General features: G+C 47.0%; 4 protein-coding genes across 5 annotated transcripts; 3 read left to right on the plus strand and 1 right to left on the minus strand.

The window, feature by feature from the left end:
• Positions 1-2,605: 2,605 nt before the first annotated feature.
• On the plus strand, positions 2,606-8,589 carry E1B28_000885 (uncharacterized protein; the record flags this gene model as incomplete). The annotated part of the gene is made up of 12 exons (XM_043146764.1): positions 2,606-3,775; positions 3,868-3,969; positions 4,084-4,186; positions 4,256-4,367; positions 4,514-4,613; positions 4,670-4,828; positions 4,905-5,971; positions 6,031-6,177; positions 6,237-6,374; positions 6,432-7,675; positions 7,727-8,389; positions 8,448-8,589. Exons 1-12 carry the CDS (start codon positions 2,977-2,979, stop codon positions 8,587-8,589), a joined length of 4,776 nt encoding a protein of 1,591 aa, XP_043015469.1. The 5' UTR covers positions 2,606-2,976.
• A 1,037-nt stretch (positions 8,590-9,626) lies between these two features.
• E1B28_000886 (uncharacterized protein) lies at positions 9,627-14,890 on the minus strand. 2 transcript variants are annotated; one of them, XM_043146765.1, is made up of 13 exons: positions 14,601-14,890; positions 14,432-14,551; positions 13,966-14,373; positions 13,701-13,916; positions 13,237-13,641; positions 12,842-13,183; positions 12,584-12,789; positions 11,677-12,511; positions 11,360-11,617; positions 10,430-11,305; positions 10,222-10,375; positions 9,958-10,174; positions 9,627-9,898 (listed from the first exon to the last, which is right to left on the minus strand). In XM_043146765.1, the coding sequence occupies exons 1-13, from the start codon at positions 14,814-14,816 to the stop codon at positions 9,757-9,759; spliced, it is 4,395 nt and encodes a 1,464-aa protein (XP_043015470.1). In that variant the 5' UTR covers positions 14,817-14,890; the 3' UTR covers positions 9,627-9,756. The 2 variants fall into 2 exon arrangements, with proteins under 2 accessions (XP_043015470.1, XP_043015471.1); XM_043146766.1 differs by having other exon boundaries at positions 9,958-10,375.
• A 115-nt stretch (positions 14,891-15,005) lies between these two features.
• Positions 15,006-15,874, plus strand: SF3A2 (Splicing factor 3A subunit 2; the record flags this gene model as incomplete). Its single annotated transcript, XM_043146767.1, has 5 exons — positions 15,006-15,009; positions 15,062-15,069; positions 15,124-15,237; positions 15,283-15,666; positions 15,722-15,874. 5 exons carry the CDS (start codon positions 15,006-15,008, stop codon positions 15,872-15,874), a joined length of 663 nt encoding a protein of 220 aa, XP_043015472.1.
• Positions 15,875-16,398: 524 nt separating this feature from the next.
• E1B28_000888 (uncharacterized protein) lies at positions 16,399-18,244 on the plus strand (the record flags this gene model as incomplete). The annotated part of the gene is made up of 4 exons (XM_043146768.1): positions 16,399-17,011; positions 17,062-17,307; positions 17,356-17,756; positions 17,816-18,244. The coding sequence occupies 4 exons, from the start codon at positions 16,399-16,401 to the stop codon at positions 18,242-18,244; spliced, it is 1,689 nt and encodes a 562-aa protein (XP_043015473.1).
• Positions 18,245-18,330: the final 86 nt, after the last annotated feature.

An 18,330-nucleotide genomic window follows, 5' to 3' on the forward strand; every position in this document is an offset into this window, starting at 1 on the left:
ATAAATAAAATAAGCTGGTTGTGACAGGGAGTCCTTCATGCCACAAAATTTAATGGGGTATCATTCAATGTAGGGCTTCTACATTAGGACAAGGGGGTGCCTTTGTTGGCCTTGTTAGATGTATCAGCAGTGACCATCTTAGAACTGTATAATATTCAGGATCATCACCTGTAGAGCAGGTAGAGTAGTAGATGAGTGCATATTACATGTCCTAAACTCAGATTTTGAATGTGGGGATGAACCTGTACGTCGTAGGTATGGCCGGCGCGCGCGCGTAACGCAATAAAAATCGCTAGCACCAGGCCTAAATTTGACCTTCAACAAAATAGTACTTGTAAGTATGAACTAACTTACTCGGTTTCGGTTACTCGGTACTGCATGCATGTGACTGTTAACTTCTAAAAACCGTAAAATATACTAAACCAAAATATAATAATTATAATATGTTACTCTATATATAGCTTGCAGTCACGTCAATTGGTATCAGAAACAGAAATTAAGAAATCCTTGATATAGCAACATCAAGTGCACCATATATGAAATAATTACGCCGAAATGAGCATTACAGATTTTTTTTTTGCCCCGGTGTAGGGCAAACATGATAATGTCATATCATGTCATATCTACATTATATTTGATGGTAGGTCGTCAGATAAGTGATAACAGCAGATGAGGAGCCATCGTAATTAGCGTTTACCCCCGTGGTTTTAATCCGGTATAATCCAAAATAAGGTATCCCATCATCTGGCAGGGAAATGATACTGATTCTGGGATAAGATATCACAGGCACGTCATGATAATCCATTATCCCAATCCCCGGATTTTTGTGATGTTCATCCTCAGACTCCCGCGCTTCAAATTCTCACCAACGTCATCGCAATTGAAAACTAGAGGTTCAGCTACTAAGAGGCAGCTCATTTCCAAGAATGGCGGTGCCGGTGATTGGGCTTGCACTGTCAGTACAAGCGAGTGAGAACTCGTTGTCCTTGTAATGGTGAATCATGGGATGCATGGTGAGGACTGTCATTATCCAGAGAGTTTCCAGCGAATCCACCAAGGAATTGGCCGAATATTCTGCAATTGAAGCGTCCTTTTTATACGTGGGCCAGGGGTACCACGTCGGGCGGTAAGGAGGCTGATCTCATCCTGTTGATTCCGGGCAACCTTCATGATGTGAGTAGTGAGCGGGAAAGTCTCAGACATGGTTCTGGAATTTGCGTATGCAAGAATCTGAGAGCGGTCAACCAGCAGGATCCATACCGAATGATATTTCTGTGGTTCTGATGGCACGTACACGTACTGTAGAATACTAACTCTGATTCAGATCGAGTGAAATTGAGGCGGTGGGCCGAGAATGGACTGAACACAATTTGGTGTCGGTGGATATGGCGATTCAACTGGGTCTCCCGTTCGGTCGATGCAAGGCTAGTTCCTCGAAGTTAGACAGATAATTCTGCAGAATTTTACTTGAATACAATAACTTATTATCCCATTCTCAGAGACTAGAGAAATTCGATTTATTTTAGTCGATCTGGCAGGTCCTTCGTCTCCCACCCCCGGACAAAACACGTGACATTGACACAGAAAATTTGCTAAGTTCAACATTTATAATGTGGCAAAAGCGAGAATCGAACGATCGACTCCAGCAAAATCCAATTCAAACTTGACGCCTTTTTCCACTACACCACCAACCAATTTAAAATACATGCTTTAGTTTTGGGTTATATACCTTCGAATCTAACCCCTACCCACTGGGGGCATTTTGCTGTCATGTGAGTGCTGTCTTGTCTATGTCATGTGGCAGTAATGTAAGTTGTATGTGGAAGGGTTTGATGTGACTGAATTGTGACTCAAGCAATAAAAATTCATGAAAATTAACCTAAATAGGATAATAGTTTTGTAGTAAAATATATTAGTTGTTGTGGCCAATGCAGTGATCATTTGCGCAAAAGGTGCCGGAATGCTAACTCAATGCAGGGTCTTTGTCGCTTCGACGTCGATTGTGAAGTCACTAAGTCACGTGAACAGTGACCTTATGTAACATTGAATCAGCATTACAGCGGCTTTTGCACAAACACTCACTTCATTAGGAACAATAACTAATATACTTTATTACAAAACTATTATCCTATTTAGGTTAATTTTCATGAATTTTTATTGCTTGAGTCACAATTCAGTCACATCAAACCCTTCCACATACAACTTACATTACTGCCACATGACATAGACAAGACAGTTCCCACATGACAGCAAAATGCCTCCAGTGACCCCGAACCCCCTAACCCAAACCAGTAACCCAAACCTCTAACCTAGCTGCTAACCTCGAATCGCTAAAATCCAACTGCTAACCCGTCCCGATCAACTTCCCAAAAAAAAATCAAACCTCTCTCAGCTCTGGATATTTCAGGAAGTGTACAAGCTGTAAAGAAAGAGATTTCAACATTATTTATGGACTAGTAGCTAGAATCACACTACGTTAAGGTTTATACTATATTATGTGTTAGTGTGAACTAGCCTTGCATATCGACCGAACGGGGAACTTGAACGTTTCTACACTGGCACAAGCGTGCGAAAACAGCATGTGACCCGCGCAGTATCATTGTATGCCTGCCACACGGTCGTAGGACTGACGGAGGCTACTGATACACAGCACCAAACAGCCTCGTGGGAAATACAACAGGCAGGTACTTACTACCAGCTAAGCGGTTACCAGAAAAATCAAAAATCCAGAGAGCAGGTCAGCCAGCAACTTGTAGGCTCTCACCTCACCTCTATCTCGGGGCTCTCTCCAGTCAGTTCTGATTCCCTCAGCTTCTTCCTACTGCTTTCTCAGTAGCGGTCGCTGCCACGACGCTTTCATCCACCATACCCATATTCCCATTTATCTATCACTTGACCATCACCATTCCTTAAACATCCTCGAAAGTCAACAAACAAAGCTTCATCAAGATTCCTCTCTTACCTCGTGGTCGAAGAATGTCGTTCTTCTCCAGGAAGAAACACCAACAGCAGCAGCAAAGCACAGGCGGCTCCTCACAAGGTGGTGCGGGTTCAGGCTCAGGTAGCAGCGGGCTGGGACCCAACGTTACAGTCAATCAGAGTGCTAGTGCTGCGTTGGCGAAGATGAGTACGAATGGTGGAGGTCAAGGTCACGGTTTAGGTGCTACTGGACAAACGCCACCTAATAGTGCTGGTCTGCAACAAATACCACAGCAACAAGTCTCCAGTTCGCCTCCTCACCCGAATTCTACAAATCCTCACCCTTCCTCACAGCAATCTGGCCCTTCTCAAACCCAGCCCACTCCCTCATATCCATGGTCAACCCGTCGCCTCAATCTCCTCGCCCCAACTCTCCTACCCACAAAACCACCTACAACAAATCCTCCTTCTCAACCATCGCCGTCACCATTTCCTCGTTACGGACACGCACTACCTGCAACAGCCAATGGTTCCGGTGACCTATATTTGTTCGGAGGTTTGGTACGAGAACAGCCCAAGAATGATCTCTACACGATCAATGTCAGAGACTTGGGCGTTACACTGGTGCAGAGCGCAGGCGATATCCCAAGTCCGAGAGTCGGCCATGCATGTAGTGTTGTCAGTAATGTTCTGATTGTTTGGGGTGGAGATACGAATGCGCAAGGTGCCGGTGCAGCGAATGGACAAGGAGCTGGAGGAAGGCTGGATGACGGTCTTTATCTATTGAATTTGGTTTCCAAAGAGTGGACGAGAGTATCGACTGGTTCTCAGGGCTCTACACCGGTTGGGAGATATGGTACGTGTCTCGACAAGGTCCGAAAGTTCGCTATTGATTGGCGCCATAACTTCTTCGCTCCCCAATTCTATTTTACCTTGCAACATACATAGGCCATGCGGTCACTATGGCGTCTGGTTCCAAGTTCATGATCTTCGGTGGCCAAGTGGACGGAGAATTCCTCAATGATATATGGAGTTTTGATTTGAACAGTCGTAAGTATTCCGTTCTCTCGTTTCTTCTTCGTTTTTCGACCGGAACCGGTCTTTCATTATGAGTTTTTTGTGTCCCAGTTTAGCATGGTTTACTTACCCTTCACATCCTCATAGTTCGATCGAAGCCGACGTGGGAGTATATTGAACCCAGTTCTCCGGAAAGGCCGGCGAAGAGAACAGGACATGTCTGTGTTACCCATGGTGATCGAATCATTGTGTGAGTCTAATTTCTTCATGTGTTCTTCTGTTGTATTGTGGCTCATTTATTCAAACTCTAATTCTACAGGTTCGGAGGCACCGACGGCCAATACCATTACAAAGACACATGGTCTTTCGATTTGAATACAAGGAGATGGACGGAACTCAAATGCATAGGTTATATCCCTGAAGCTCGGGAGGTAAGTGGATCCGGACATATGTAGTAAGAAAAATAACTGATATCCTCCCCCCTTGCTTTTTCCCTCCATTAACAACCTTGACCTCGTTATGCCTTTCCTTCAACACTTTTTCAATTTGGTCGGTGATACAACTCGGCTCGAAACAGGGTCATGCTGCATCATTAGTAGACGACGTCATGTATGTTTTTGGCGGACGAGGGGTCGATGGCAAAGACTTGGGGGACTTGGCTGCTTTTAAAGTGTCCAGTGAGTAACGGATGCTAAGTCTTACTACGTTTCTCAAGGTTGTTACACACTCTCAGATCAACGCTGGTATATGTTTCAAAATATGGGTCCAGCTCCATCAGGTCGAAGTGGGCATGCCATGGCCAACGTCGGGGCAAAAGTCTTCGTCCTTGGCGGGGAGAGCTTCACACCTCCAAAACAAGATAACCCCAATTGGATACATGTATTGGATACGAGTGAGTGTTTTTTCCTATGGTGCCTCCTTAGAAATTCGCTCCGCGCCCTAATCTAACCATTTGCTTCAAACCACAGAGCACATAAAATACCCCGACAGCTCCAAAGGTCCGCCGCCCCAACAAGACCCTCAAGGCCAGCAACCTGCACCTCAACCTTCGCAACTCGCTCAACTCCAATCTTCCGGTTCTCCGTCTGGCTTCACAGGTCAAGTCAGGAAACCTTCTATAAATGCCAACGCACCCTCTCCACAACCAAATCAACCCCTTCAGGGACACGGTTTGACAAGTCAGTCAAGCCAAAATAGCTTGAATCAGGCTCAAATGCAGCAAATACAAGCAACGAGATCCCTCTCTCCTACTGGCACTAACAACGACTCTATGGAGGACCTGCGACAGCGTGCTGCATCGCCTCAGGGACAGAGACCAATCAAACCGACCAACGGCGTCACTAACCAACCCTTCCCATTGTCCAGTGGCTCAATAAGTGGTTCAGTAAGCAAGGGCAAAGCACCAACACGCCCACCTCGTAGGGACGAATTCCAGGATGACCTCGAACCAAGTGGACGTCCGAGTATAGGGGACAGAGCCCCGAACCAACGAGCGATGACACCAGATCAAGTTGTTCTCGCCGCTGTGGGTCAGAGAGCGAAGAGTCCCACGCAATCAGGGAGCCGAGCCGTATCGCCGACGGGTGGACGCGAATCACCCATGCAGATGCAACCATTGGTCGCAGTGAATGGGACTGGGCGGACGTCACCTGCGCAGATGCAGAACCCATATGGATCATCCCCGCCACCTACACAGACTGGATTTCCAACCTTCGCTCATACGGGTCATCAACGGAACGTTGGCGGTGGTTCTATCGACGCGACACATACAAGGGGCGCAGGTTCTATTGATTTAAAGCAAGTCCAGAACCAATCCCTAGTTTTGAAAGAAAAGGAGTTGGAGCTAGAAAACATGAGGAAACAAATTGGATGGATGAAGGAAGCATTAGGGAAAGCATCTAAAGCTGGATTCGTCAGTAACAGTGGAGGGGCACGGTCTTTCGATGAATCGGACCTTGACAAATCAGCTAATGGCGCTGGTGGTGAAGATGGCGACGTATTGTTCAAATTCAAGCAATTCCGGGCACAGACCCAGGTAAGTGGCTGTCTTTTGGAGGAGAACAAGTTCGTGAGTAAATGTCGTTATATTCACAGATCACAATGTCAGCTGCAGCCCTCAAAGCATCGGAGCAGCTTGCGGAAGCTGAGCGGCAAAAGCTGACAGCTGCACAAGAGGCTGCCTACTATCGAGCCAAGCTTGCCGCGGTGGAGGGAGCGTTGGCGTCTGGGAATCATGAAGAGGTGGGATATTAATATGTACTTCTGCTCAATCTCAGTTGTTTCTTACCTTTCTCTCCCAGGTGATGCGTTTAGAACGGCAGCGTGTCATGGACCTCGAAAAGGATCTCTCGAACATCATGAACGAAAGATGGACACAAGACAGGAAGATGAACGAGCTACTTGATAGCCTCGCACTGCAGACCGCATTATGCGAACAAGTATGTTGATCGGCGCTCAATTTATGCTGAATAGCTTGCTTATGATTCTCGTCTCAGGCCGACGCACGAGCGAGCGATGCAAGTCGGAAGGCCGATGGTATGGAAGATCGGTATGAGAGGCTTGTGAAAAGTTATAGTGAACTGGAGGGCAATTTGAGGGAAGCGGAAGGCGAACTTCGAGAGAGTAAGGGGAGGATGCTACAAGTTGGTGTGGAGAGTGAGAAGATGAGAGTGGACATGGAACAAATGCGGGAAAAAGTCGAAGAGCTTGAGAGAAGTCGAGAACAGCATGTCCGTGCATTGGAACAAGCCAAGGTTGCAGTACAAGCCAGCTCATCGCGGAGTGTTGAAGTGGATGATTCTTATCAGCGGGCCACCGAGAGGATTAATATGCTTGAGGCCGATCTCGCGGAGATGAGAGGAGAGATTGAGGTAAAGAGCGCCGAAGTTGAGGCTACCCGAGCAAGGTTGGTTGACGTGGAGAACTCGTGGGCCAAGAGTCGGGAAGAAGCAGATGCATTCAGGGCACTGACAACCGGAGGGTTGGGAGAACTTTTGGACATGCACAAAGATCTTAAAGCTGATGAGGATAGGATCGTGAGAGGATATCAGGAAAAGATGACCGCGATGGAGGGAGAGGTGGAAGTATTGAGAAAGATGGTTAAAGATGCGAATGCGAGGATTGAGGAAAGTCAGGGCAAGATGATGGAAGAACGACAGAGGGCCAGGGAGAGCGACAAAATGCACAACATCTCACAAGCTCAAGCTGTGATATTGCGATCACAGTTGTCTGCTGCACTGAAGGACAGCGGCCTGAAGAAGAAGGAGCTATTGGAGAAAGAGAAGGAGATCAACGCCAAGGCTAAAGAACACTCCGAGGTAAAACTTAAACTGGGAATGTTGAAGAGCTATGTTGCGGAGAATGGGTTGAGTGTAGACGACGATGACATTGTTTCTGCTTCAAAACGGTCTCCTAACGCCGCCTCGACGGCTGTCATCGCTGAGTTGGAGAACAAGCTCTCTGAAAGTTCCCGCTTACACGACAACGCGGAACGCGAGTTGACTCAAGCTCGTCGACACAACCGTGAAATTGAGGAACATGTCACCCTTCTCAATTCTCAATTAGAACGGGCACGGTCACAAGCTAGCTCTTCGAGTTCTAACGGGAATGGAAATGATAGGGCTGACTCCGACGCTCGTGTCGAGGAAGCAGAAGCCAAGATACAGGAATTGGAAACCTACTACAAGGGTAAGATGCAACAGATGGAGGAAGACTATCAACTAGCTGTTCATTATGTGAAGTAAGTGGTTTACCATCGTCACAGTACAGCCGAGACTCACATTCTACCAAGGGGCACTGAAAAGATGATGCGGAAAATGCGAGACGAACTTACCAAACAGAAAAGCATCAATGTCCAACTCCAAGCTGAAGTGTCTTCTGCTGATGGTTCTCGTAGTGGCAGTCGGTCCGGCTCTCGTGGCATTAATGGCCGTGGAACCCCCTCATCTGAGGATGGGGAAGCCCTCACGCAGCTCCGAACGCAGCTCGCCGATTCGCAACGTGCCCTCCAACGCGCCCAAACGGAAAATAAAGAACTTCACGTCCGATTGGACTCTCTGGAACGTGAATTGGAAGCTCTCCGCGACTCTTTGGTAGCCTCACAACGAGAGTCGGATGATCGGTTGAGTCAAGTAGAGGAGTTGCAACACGAGGTGAATAGGCTGCAGCAGAGTCTGGTGATAACGAGAGGAGGGAGCGAGGAGACTGTGCTGGAGAAGCTGAGCAGTGAAAACGCAATGCTGAGAAGGGAGAATGAGCAGTTAAGTCATAAAATTGGTTTGCTGCTTGAAGTGGACCAGCCGGGATTTGGTAGCGGAAGACCGATATCAGGGATTTCGATGGACGGAGCTCGGAGAGCTAGCACATCGAGCTCAGAGAATGCATTAGCTTTCGAACATCTGAGCAGCGAGCTTGACGATTGGCAGCGACAGCTGGCTAGTTCAATGAGTCAGAGGTAAATGTACCCGGAATTTATCTTTGTTGTTTCATGAACTTATCGTTGTCCACAGAAGACTGAGTGACTTTGATGCCGGTACCGCGTCTGGAAGCTTCGCGGGTAGGGCAAGGTCACCTCCCGCTGGAAGTTCAAGCCTTGGAAATATGAGTGGAATCGCACACAGGGCCATATCTCCACCGACAGGCCGGAGGTCATGACGAATTGTTACCGTGGACTGAAAGAGCAACCTTTTCGTTTCCGCTGGATCGCCTCTAAGACTTCGGCTTTCTTTGTATCTATCATTTTCTTATATACCCTCCATCTTGGAGTCACTGCGTCCACATTCGCTTGGATCTTCTTCGTTTCTTCGGCTTGTAGCCTGTTCCTCTTACATATTTTAAAAGTAGTCCTTTTAGTCCTCTAGCCCTCTCTTATGCCATTTATTACTACCTAGCATATTCTCTTTACCTTTCGTGCTTTGCAAATGATTACCTCTCGCGAGTCACTCTCTCATTCCTCTCCGTTTCCTTTACTGTAAGATTTATGTGCACGAACGACAATAGACGAGACTGCGGAAGTGAAACGAGGTACTATTATTGATGTAAGCGGTTGGACTCAAACATGTTCGTCTGTCTTCCATTGATCCCAATCGACATCTGATCGACATCTTCAATTTTGCAGATGAGCCTTACAGTATCAACACGCAGAACTTGGCAGCGTGCTAACGTTAGTTTCTTCCATGTTTGCGACAGTTGGTAGGTTAGCAAAGCTGAAACCATTCTTAGTCTAGATAGGAACATGTCAAATCCAAATACTAGAATCAAGCGGTACGCCAAGACCGATATGGGCAAGTAGATGTGGGGGGTGGCGAACCTGAGTGTGAGTGTTCTGGATGAACAAATGGATGCTCCGGTGGGAGAGCGTCGAATGACCAGTTCGGGAGCGTTCACCATGCGGAACACGGTTTCTCGCCGTCTCGCCATACGCGAGGATTTTTGTGGGAAGGCGCAATATCGCAGTTGACATTATTGCGGGGAGACTTGAGCGCGACGGAATAAAATAAAAAGGAGATTTTCTGGGCGGCTCATAAGCGGATATTAGCCTTATAGAGGCAGACTATCACCTAGTAACGCGCCTTGTGAGAAAAGGCGTAACACTTATAACGATCAAACCACGTCCTAGTCATAGTATCTTACTTTCGCATAGAGGGAAGTGGTATTTTCCCGAGATTACCGCCAGGGTTTGCACAAGGCTTCAAAGCTTCAGATCTCAGAACTCAAGGTACAAGAAGCGCACCATCACTTCACCTGATGCGGCTGTAGACAGAAGGCGTCCACTGTACAGCAAAAAAGTATAATAGACCGGCGAAGCTTTATAATGTGTTATTAATCTTCCTGCTCAACACTTGTAGTTGTGCTCGTGAGCGCATGTCCCCGTGTCCACTCAATAGCTTTTTGCTTGACAGTCTCTGCCCCCTTGTCATCACCCATACGATGTTCCAAGTCAAGCCATTTTTTGAAGAAAAACCTTCAATAACGACAGGGTCAGAATAAGATTGGTAAAAGTCATGAATCGCATGGACACACTTCGCTTTATGACTGGTCATCTTCATTTGGAGGACTCGGTCGAAAATGTTTCGCACGCTCTGAATATTGATTTGCCCGGTCTCCATGTCGATATAAACTGACCACATATCCCACCGTTTGGGATGGGAATCAACAATGCCTTCAAAGAGCGTCTTTCCCCGTTCCGGATCACCTAACTTGTATTCGAGTTGTGCGAAACGAGATATCGTTTTGAGGTCTGTAAAGGGGTTAGTGAAGCACAGGACAAAAAAAAGTGAGGTCTACGTTTCCGCTTCTCTAAGCGTTGTAAGACTCGTGGTAAAAGCTTTCGCGATTCCTCAATCTCCCCACGCCGAAGAAAATGCTCGCTGAAGAGTGTCCAGACCTTGGAACTAAAGCCGAACTTTTTACATGTTCTTTTATACTGCTCTTCCGCTTTCTATTGAGCAAGAATAAGTTCAAAGGTCTTCCTAGCATTCGAGCAACAGCTCACCTGAGTTTTATCAGCCTGGTCAAATATACTCGCTAATCGTAAGTGAACCGTCTTCGAATCATTTGCCCTTGCCGCTTCCTTGAACACAGCGTCCAAACTCTCCTCTGTACCGTACGAATTCTCCAAGTTCAATAAAGCAGTCCACACATTGAGTTTTTCACCTTCCTCTCGGAAATTAATTGTCTGTAAGGCCCTTCTTCCGATTTCCCGAGCCTTGTCAATTTCGGAAAGTTGTAGCTGGAGGGACATATATTGGATCCATAGAAAGGATGAATTCGGCGATCCCAGTAGAACTCTTTCAAAATCGGCTGTAGATTCGGGAGTCTTGCTATGCATATCGGCCGTAAGATCATGCTCGATTTCTTTCTTCTTCTTCTGCTTCTTGGTTGGCGCTTCGTCATCACTGCCATCGGAAGATTCGACCAGTTCTTCTTCTTGAGCAGTATCGCCGAACCATTGGAAGGTGCTAGACAGCTGAAGAGGTCCGCTCGATGGTCGAGGATTACAGTTTGTCAAAACGGAGGCCGTTTGAATATGTGATTTCAAGTCCATATCAACGTCGACTTGCATGTCATCGTCGTCAGAAGAGTCGTCTGCCTCGTCTGCTTCCTCCCTCTCCCTATCGATTTGTTCTTCCTCTTCCTCTTCCTCCATACCCTGTACACCATAAGCTTCATTCTCTGAATCTTCTTTTCCGTCCGTTCCTTCTCCGTCCTCCTCATCCGGTGGCCGAAAGTCCTCATCACTAAAATGAGATGGCTTCAGGCTGAACGAGATCCGCTTCTGATCAACGCTGAGTACGTATGCTTTAACACGATCATTATCTTGGAACCCGCGAAGTGCGACGGTGGTATCACTATCTTTGTTGTCCGAGAGCTAGTGGTGGGTTCGTGGATGTGCATGAGAGGAACCTTCGAGTATCGTACGTACCTCAGATTTGTGGCAAAGACCCGATAGCTTAGACCCATCAATCTGAATGAACAGGCCATATTCTTCCACTCTTTTAACCGTGCCATCTACAACTTGTCCCGGTGTTATATCAGCTAGCATAAGATTGGTCGTGCGAGGTTTGTTGAGGTCACCGGAACGGAACGTCATTTCGACCTTTTTAGCTTCCAGATCCAGACCGAGAATACGCCCTTTCACTAATTGGTGAGTCTGGAAGCGAGGTTTCCAGTCTTTGACGAACTAGGTTGGGAAGAGGAGTCAGTTGAATGTGACATGTTCGAAGGACAAAGATTCTTCACATCATCAAACAGTTCTCTAATCTGGACCCTCGCATCTATACCACGGCCGATCGTGACAAAAAGTCCATGTTCTGCCACACTCTTGATATAGCCACGCACAGTCTCTCCAACATGTAGGTCAGATATTTCATTGATTTCCCTATCGAGAATTGTGTGATTCTGGTCCGGATACATCCGCGAATGTCTTGTCGAAAGCGTAAACTGTTTGCGCGCCTTGTCAATCGAAACCACGGCTCCCTTCAAAATTGATTCAACGGCAGGGAAGGGTGTCCCAGTTGAAAAATCATCGGACGTATCAGTGGGATGAAGGATGCCACCAACATGCGAAGGTAGTTTGAGCAAAACACCATGTCGAGTCTGCCGAACCACTCGACCGCCAACGATCCGTCCAATTTCCACGGTGTCGAAGGAGATGGTACCCTTCGAAAAACTTTGCTTTGCTTTCGGTTTGTTCGCGACAATGACAAATCCCTTCTCCATGTTCCTAGACACTACAATGAGTTCCTCAAGCTTTTCGTTTACTTTCAGTAGAGCACGAAGTTGAGGGGGAGAAAGGCTTCGATGGTTGGCGAGATTGTTCATGGAGAGCAATGCACGAACGTTGCTGGGCTGTAATGATAATACTGCATTCTCTTTATGGATTTCAGTGATTACGCCCTCCGTGATGCTTCCAATTTCGATTCCAGAAATATTGGTGTTGTATTGCTTGAAGCTGCTTCCCGAATGTCGAATGCTAGCAATGATACGCCTCTCGTCCTTTTCCACAGAGAGTACCCGTACTTTGACGACCTTCCCCACAGGGTAGAGCGTGGAAAGATTTTGTACTGGCTCTTCACTGACAATGTACAAGGAAACCACAATGAGAGGACTGGAGATTTATGGGAACTCAAAAAGGGAGGACACACACCTAACTTCCCTTAGGGGAATGATAGCTTTCACGTTATTGTAGAACTCAATCATTAGCGACTTGCTGGTGACTTTGAAAACGACCCCATGCGTCACCTTCCCAACATCAGCCTCATCGTACGAGGTTATCAGTGGTAAGGCAGACTCAAGAAGTGTCTTCTTCGCTGTCAGCGATATTCGTTTACGCTCTGAGTCAACGACAAGCACCTATAATATCATTGAAGCACCGGAAGACAACGATAAAATGTTGTAAACTCACACGACACTTGACAGTCGATCCTATCCTGAATCTTCTAATAGGGTGTTTTAGAACGATATCAGCATAATGGTTCGGCCACACAACTCCATCCAAGCTTCCAGAAAGCGAAACAAACAACCCCGATTCTGTCAATTGCCTAATTGTTCCTTTTACCAGTTCCCCAACTTGCGCATCAGAAACCTGTAGGTACTTTTGCTCTAGTACAGACGGTTTGAGTGAGAGTTGTAAGACCCCATCGAACGGGAAGTACCCCGTTACCCTTGACCGGTGAATGGTCCCAGGTTTCCACAATCCAGAATTAGCTGATAACGAGGGTAGGTGGTCGTCAGATATATTCGATATCTGCGGGAGGGAAGTAAGATATCATTTCAATTGAATGAACGAGCAAAACATACGTGTACAAAGCCTTGCATGCCATTGTCCATCCTTAACATTAGGCCCCGCTCAGGTTCCACACAGACCACCTTGGTATCATCCAAGATAGCCCCAAGAGGATAAGCCTCCTGTAAAGTATGTTCGGAGTCATAAGCGCGGCGCGGTTCGAGTTTGACGACATGTTCTTGAAGACTAAGGGCCAGTCGTGGAGGACTAGTAGAAAAATTATATAGCACTCTAGCTTTGACCTTCTTCCCAACTTTATAGCCTTTCTCTGGTAAGTGCCGCGGTAGATGGAGTTCCTCTACAGTCCCATCAAAAAAGTCAAGGACTTGAAGGTTCAGGCCGGTCGGCTGCACAGCGGTGACAAGCGCTTCAACGAGGGATCCAGAAGGAATTGAGGTTACATTACTGATTTCGGTTATCTGGTTATAGAATGGATTCAGAATGTCTGTGAACGGTAAGTCTTCTGTTGGGAACTGACCGAAGAAGTGGCAAATAACTTGGGATCCGCTGTCACTTCGCAGGAACGACCATTAGTAGCAAGCTCATTGACGGTGACATTCACGAGTTGGCCCACATGGAGCTTCCTCGGTAATGACTGTGCCTCTTTGAAGGGGAGAAAACCAGTGACTTCTGGAATACCGAGATCCAGGATATAACCGTGGTCCTCGATACTTCTAACGGCGGAGCTCAGAGTCTTAAGAACTAATCAGGACTAGAGAAAAAGGCAGATACGGAGGACTTACAAATCCCGACCTGAGGTCCGCCTTTTGGAGGCTCACATTGACCCGCTCGGGGACTAAACTTAATTCCACTCTACGGCTTCCTCTCACCATCTCATCTCTCGACCTCCCTACACCAGCAGAATCCATGTTCGTTCCTGAAGGATATACGGCCGTGACTACTGAGCGAACATACTGTCCAAGAGCAAATATCTCTGAAAGCTCGGGGGCTTTAGCTTTCTTTTGTTCTGAGTCAGAATCATCTCCGTCGGAGTCGACGTCCATATCCATGTTCTCCAGGCTAGTCGTTAATTGCGATGATATATTCGTTATCGGCACATGGCCAAACAACTGATTCGGAAGAGATAAAACGAGCGCAAGAGGCTGAATGGAAATAATTTGCCCGAATATTTTCATTCCTATGGTTATTCTCTATGGAGTGATATGAGCCTACATTGAAGAAGAACGAGAGGAGCGTGATATCGCGTGCCTTGTAATTAAGATGCTCGATCCGTACACGGTCATTCTTTTTCGTCGATCCAGACCCAGATCCAGCTTTCTTCTTCGTCTTTTTGGCCCTCTTCGTGTCTGGTTTCTCAGCAGTATCTGCCTATAACAAAGTTGAATTATTCACCGATTTCGAAGAGCTAAACACTCACATTGAAAAGCTCCTCCTCAGCTTCGTTTGCTGCTTCTGCTCGTATCGTCTTGACTTCGAGTGGTGTAAATGTAGTACCACCACCTCGAGGAAAATCAACCTCCTCGGTGGTTGAACCAGACGGCCCAGGTAGTTGTGATTGCTGTTTCGACGGCTTGACTTTCTTAGATGGCTGGCTTGAGGGAAATTCTCCTATTTTTCTTTTCTGAGCTGCCATTGTTGAAGGGACGAACGACTGTAGCCGCGTACACGGTACAGCAAACTCAAAAAAAGTATTCAGACCGGTGTCGGTGTCTAAATTGTGTATGTCCACATTTGGATACCTTCCTTTTTTATATTACGGCAGAGCCTCTCCTTCGCTCTGAACCTCGTCAGCTAACTTTTGGGTTGAAAAATAACTGTAATCATGGGTATGTCACTCCACCATGAATACTCAATTTTCATAGCTGACTTCTCGCTTAGATTTTCAGGTTCGACCATTCTTTTGTTGCACTTGTTTTGTCTTCTTATGCTCCGCCCATTAGAATCGAGTTGGTTCCAAGTTTGGAGGAGGAGGAGTTGCTGGAGCATCCGAAACTAATGTGGACCGACGTGAACGTTTGCGAAAACTCGCTCTCGAAACAATAGATCTCGCAAAGGTGCGTCGTCGGCTCCTTGTCTTACAGCCCTCTGACTCCAAATAGGATCCCTATATCCTTCGAAACCACCTTGGATCTCTCGAATGCCGTCTCTGTCTCACTCTTCACACAAACGAAGGTTCTTATCTCGCTCATACGCAAGGAAAAAAGCACCAGACAAACCTTGCGCGACGTGCTGCTCGCGATGCAAAAGAAACACAGTTAATGGTCGCACCGGCTCAGAGCACTGTGCAACGAAAAGTCTTCTTGAAGATCGGACGTCCTGGGTATCGAGTGACAAAAGTACGAGATACAGATACGGGTAAGGAAGGGATGATGGTACAAGTTCACTTGCCGCAGATCAAACCTGGTGTAATTCCCCGTCGGCGGTTCATGAGTGCATGGGAGCAGAAGAGAGAGCCTCCGAATAAGGCATACCAGTATCTCATCGTACGTCGAATTGAATGTTCAGATTAGATTGTTTTATGCTGACTTTTCTCTTAAGGTCGCCGCTGAGCCGTACGAAACCATAGCATTCCGGATACCTGCACGCGAAATAGAAGACGAGAGCGACGATGCTGGATACTGGAATTGGTCGCACTGGGATCCTGATACGAAGCAGTACAGTTTCCAGTTCATGTTCCGCCTAGCGTTTTGACCTGCGATTCCCCTTCACCCTCACACAGCTCTTTACTGATACAGTATCTGGTATGACCCGCTTTCTTACACCGCGTTCATTCGTTCCAAGTAATTATCTTACTGTCGTCTTCAGAGTCGTGATCCCGTTTGCGATGGAGCATGACACGTTCGCGTGAGGGAAAGAGACGAACACAATCTGTATAAAGTTGAAAGTCTGAAATGGATCAGTGACGTTCAGATGAATACCCTGGAAACCACATATAAAGAGCGGCGTCCTGGACTATGTCAATTGTTGCTTTGGGATTACGGAAAGTAAAAGTAATTGCTCACTCTTGAGGAGAGGTGATTTTAGCTATGGACTGAGTAGCTTGCAATTGTCCTGGTGTCGTGGAATCTGCATTTTGGTGGGATAGGAATACATAGTAGATTAGAAAATGAACAAACCATCACAGAGAGCTGGAGTCTGTGGAAGAACAGAAGGAAGGGACATCGTGTGATGTAAATATTGCAATAGCCGCGGAACTTACTCCGCCACTCTCGTTCATGACCCTTCTGCTGAGAGCAATGACTTCCACCACTGTGAATGGCGGCGCAGCACCAGTTTTACGCTGGCTGGGTAGTTTACCCAAAGGAAAGCAGGCAGACACGTCATCTCATCCTCCTTCTCCGAGCCTCGTTTCCCTCAATGAAGCTCTTCATGAACCACTTGACCTTCCCAAACCTCCTCCTCGAACACACCACTTTGGCTCAAGAAATCTTTCTCGATACCCTCCGTACATCGACAATTTAACTCGTTCTACCCTTCCCACCGCTTCATTAACCGCGACATATCAATCTTCTTCAAGACCTCCTTCTCCTTCTTTACCTGCATCGTTACATTCCTCTATCCAACCTACACATTCAGCTCCGACTCGAAGCTCACTTGACACCCTTCTTTCTGTCTCCAGACGGGACGGCTCTATCCGCACTCGTTCGAGTCATATCAGGTCATCGTCAACTTCAACAGCATCGATATCCTCTGACAATGAACAATCCAAGTCCAATGTCAGTTGGTGGTGGTTTCAGTCAGGAAATAAGGCCAACGTCGATGATCTTCTGGATGAATCAGATAGGGCAGGCACAGTTCAAGAGGAACAAGCCCACATAAAGAAACATTGTGCGCACTCAACTACTTCACGCTTTACTTAATATGTTGACTTTCAACAGATCGCTCACCCCGAAATCCGGTCGTATTCTGCCATGGACTGCTCGGCTTTGACTCTGTCACCATTGGACCATCTATTGCACCACTTGAAGTGACACATTGGAGAGGTATCAAGGAGGTTCTGGAAGCCAATGGAGCTGAAGTTCTCATTACCCGTGTACCTGCGACTAGCAGCCCGGTTGAAAGAGCGAAAGTTCTCGAAGCCAGGATATCGGAAGTTTATCCAGGACGCAGTGTCCATCTAATCGGTCAGTGCGCGGAACCTCGATTGACCGACTTGACTCATCTTACTTTAGGCCACAGTATGGGAGGCCTTGACTGCCGTTACCTCACAACTCACTTTACACAACGCAAATTCCAAGTGCTTTCGGTGACTACCATTGCTACACCCCACCGAGGTTCCTCTTTCGCCGACCACTTCCTGTCTACGTTAGGCAAGGAACGCATGTCATCTTTTGTTCAGTTGCTTGATCTCTTACCGAACGGCGGGGGCGATGGAACAGCTTTTAAATGTTTAACCGTTGAAAGTATGCACAAGTTCAATGAAGAGGTTCCGGACGTGGAGGGAGTCAAATACTTTAGTTGGGGAGCCATTTACGAGCCTGGCTTTGTTGATACATGGAAATGGCCGCACTCTGTGATTCTCGAAAAAGAAGGGCCTAACGATGGACTGGTTTCGGTCGAGTCTGCTAAATGGGCGAGTCTTTGCCATTCCATTGATTAACCGGCATAAAGTAGCTAACATTCTAGCTATAGGGTACATATCTTGGCACACTGGAAGGTGTCAACCATCTTGACCTCGTTGGATGGATAAACACGGCGCGATATAAATGGGCAGAGCTTACGGGTAGAGAAATCAAATTCAGACCGGCGACTTTCTACCTCGGAGTAGCCGATATGCTTGCAAAGGCCGTCGAGGGTCAGACTGAAATAGAGGACGATGAACCACAGGATACTATCAAGGCAGGGAGAGGTGCCGATGTTCGTCCTCCTACGCCTACAGATTCACAGTGTACGGCTACCAAACCAAATACGAACCATGAAGACACTCGGACTGATGTATCTCATCCAAACTTAGGACCGACCAGGATGATGTTCGCGGGTGACGGAGGGAAGATGATCAACCATACCATGGAGGCCCTTCCTCCTCTACCTAATGATCGAAACAATACACGGCGTTGTTGATGTATGCTTGACTCGACGCTTATCGTAATAATACCTTAATGTTCTATGTCACTTCGATACCACGTAGTTATAACATCCCATAAGGC

The sequence above is a fragment of the Marasmius oreades genome, chromosome 1 (assembly GCF_018924745.1).
Source record: "Marasmius oreades isolate 03SP1 chromosome 1, whole genome shotgun sequence".
Classification (NCBI taxonomy): Eukaryota; Fungi; Basidiomycota; class Agaricomycetes; order Agaricales; family Marasmiaceae; genus Marasmius; species Marasmius oreades.

What these genes read in the sequence shown, in the direction of transcription:
- E1B28_000886 (XM_043146765.1), bottom strand. Translation starts at nt 14,816, where the DNA reads ATGGCAGCTCAGAAAAGAAAAATAGGAGAATTTCCCTCAAGCCAGCCA. An exon ending in AGTTATTTGCCACTTCTTCG is followed by an intron (nt 13,642 to 13,700) that starts GTCAGTTCCCAA and finishes TTCTATAACCAG; the next exon opens with ATAACCGAAATCAGTAATGT. An exon ending in ATTCCCCTAAGGGAAGTTAG is followed by an intron (nt 12,512 to 12,583) that starts GTGTGTGTCCTC and finishes GTACATTGTCAG; the next exon opens with TGAAGAGCCAGTACAAAATC.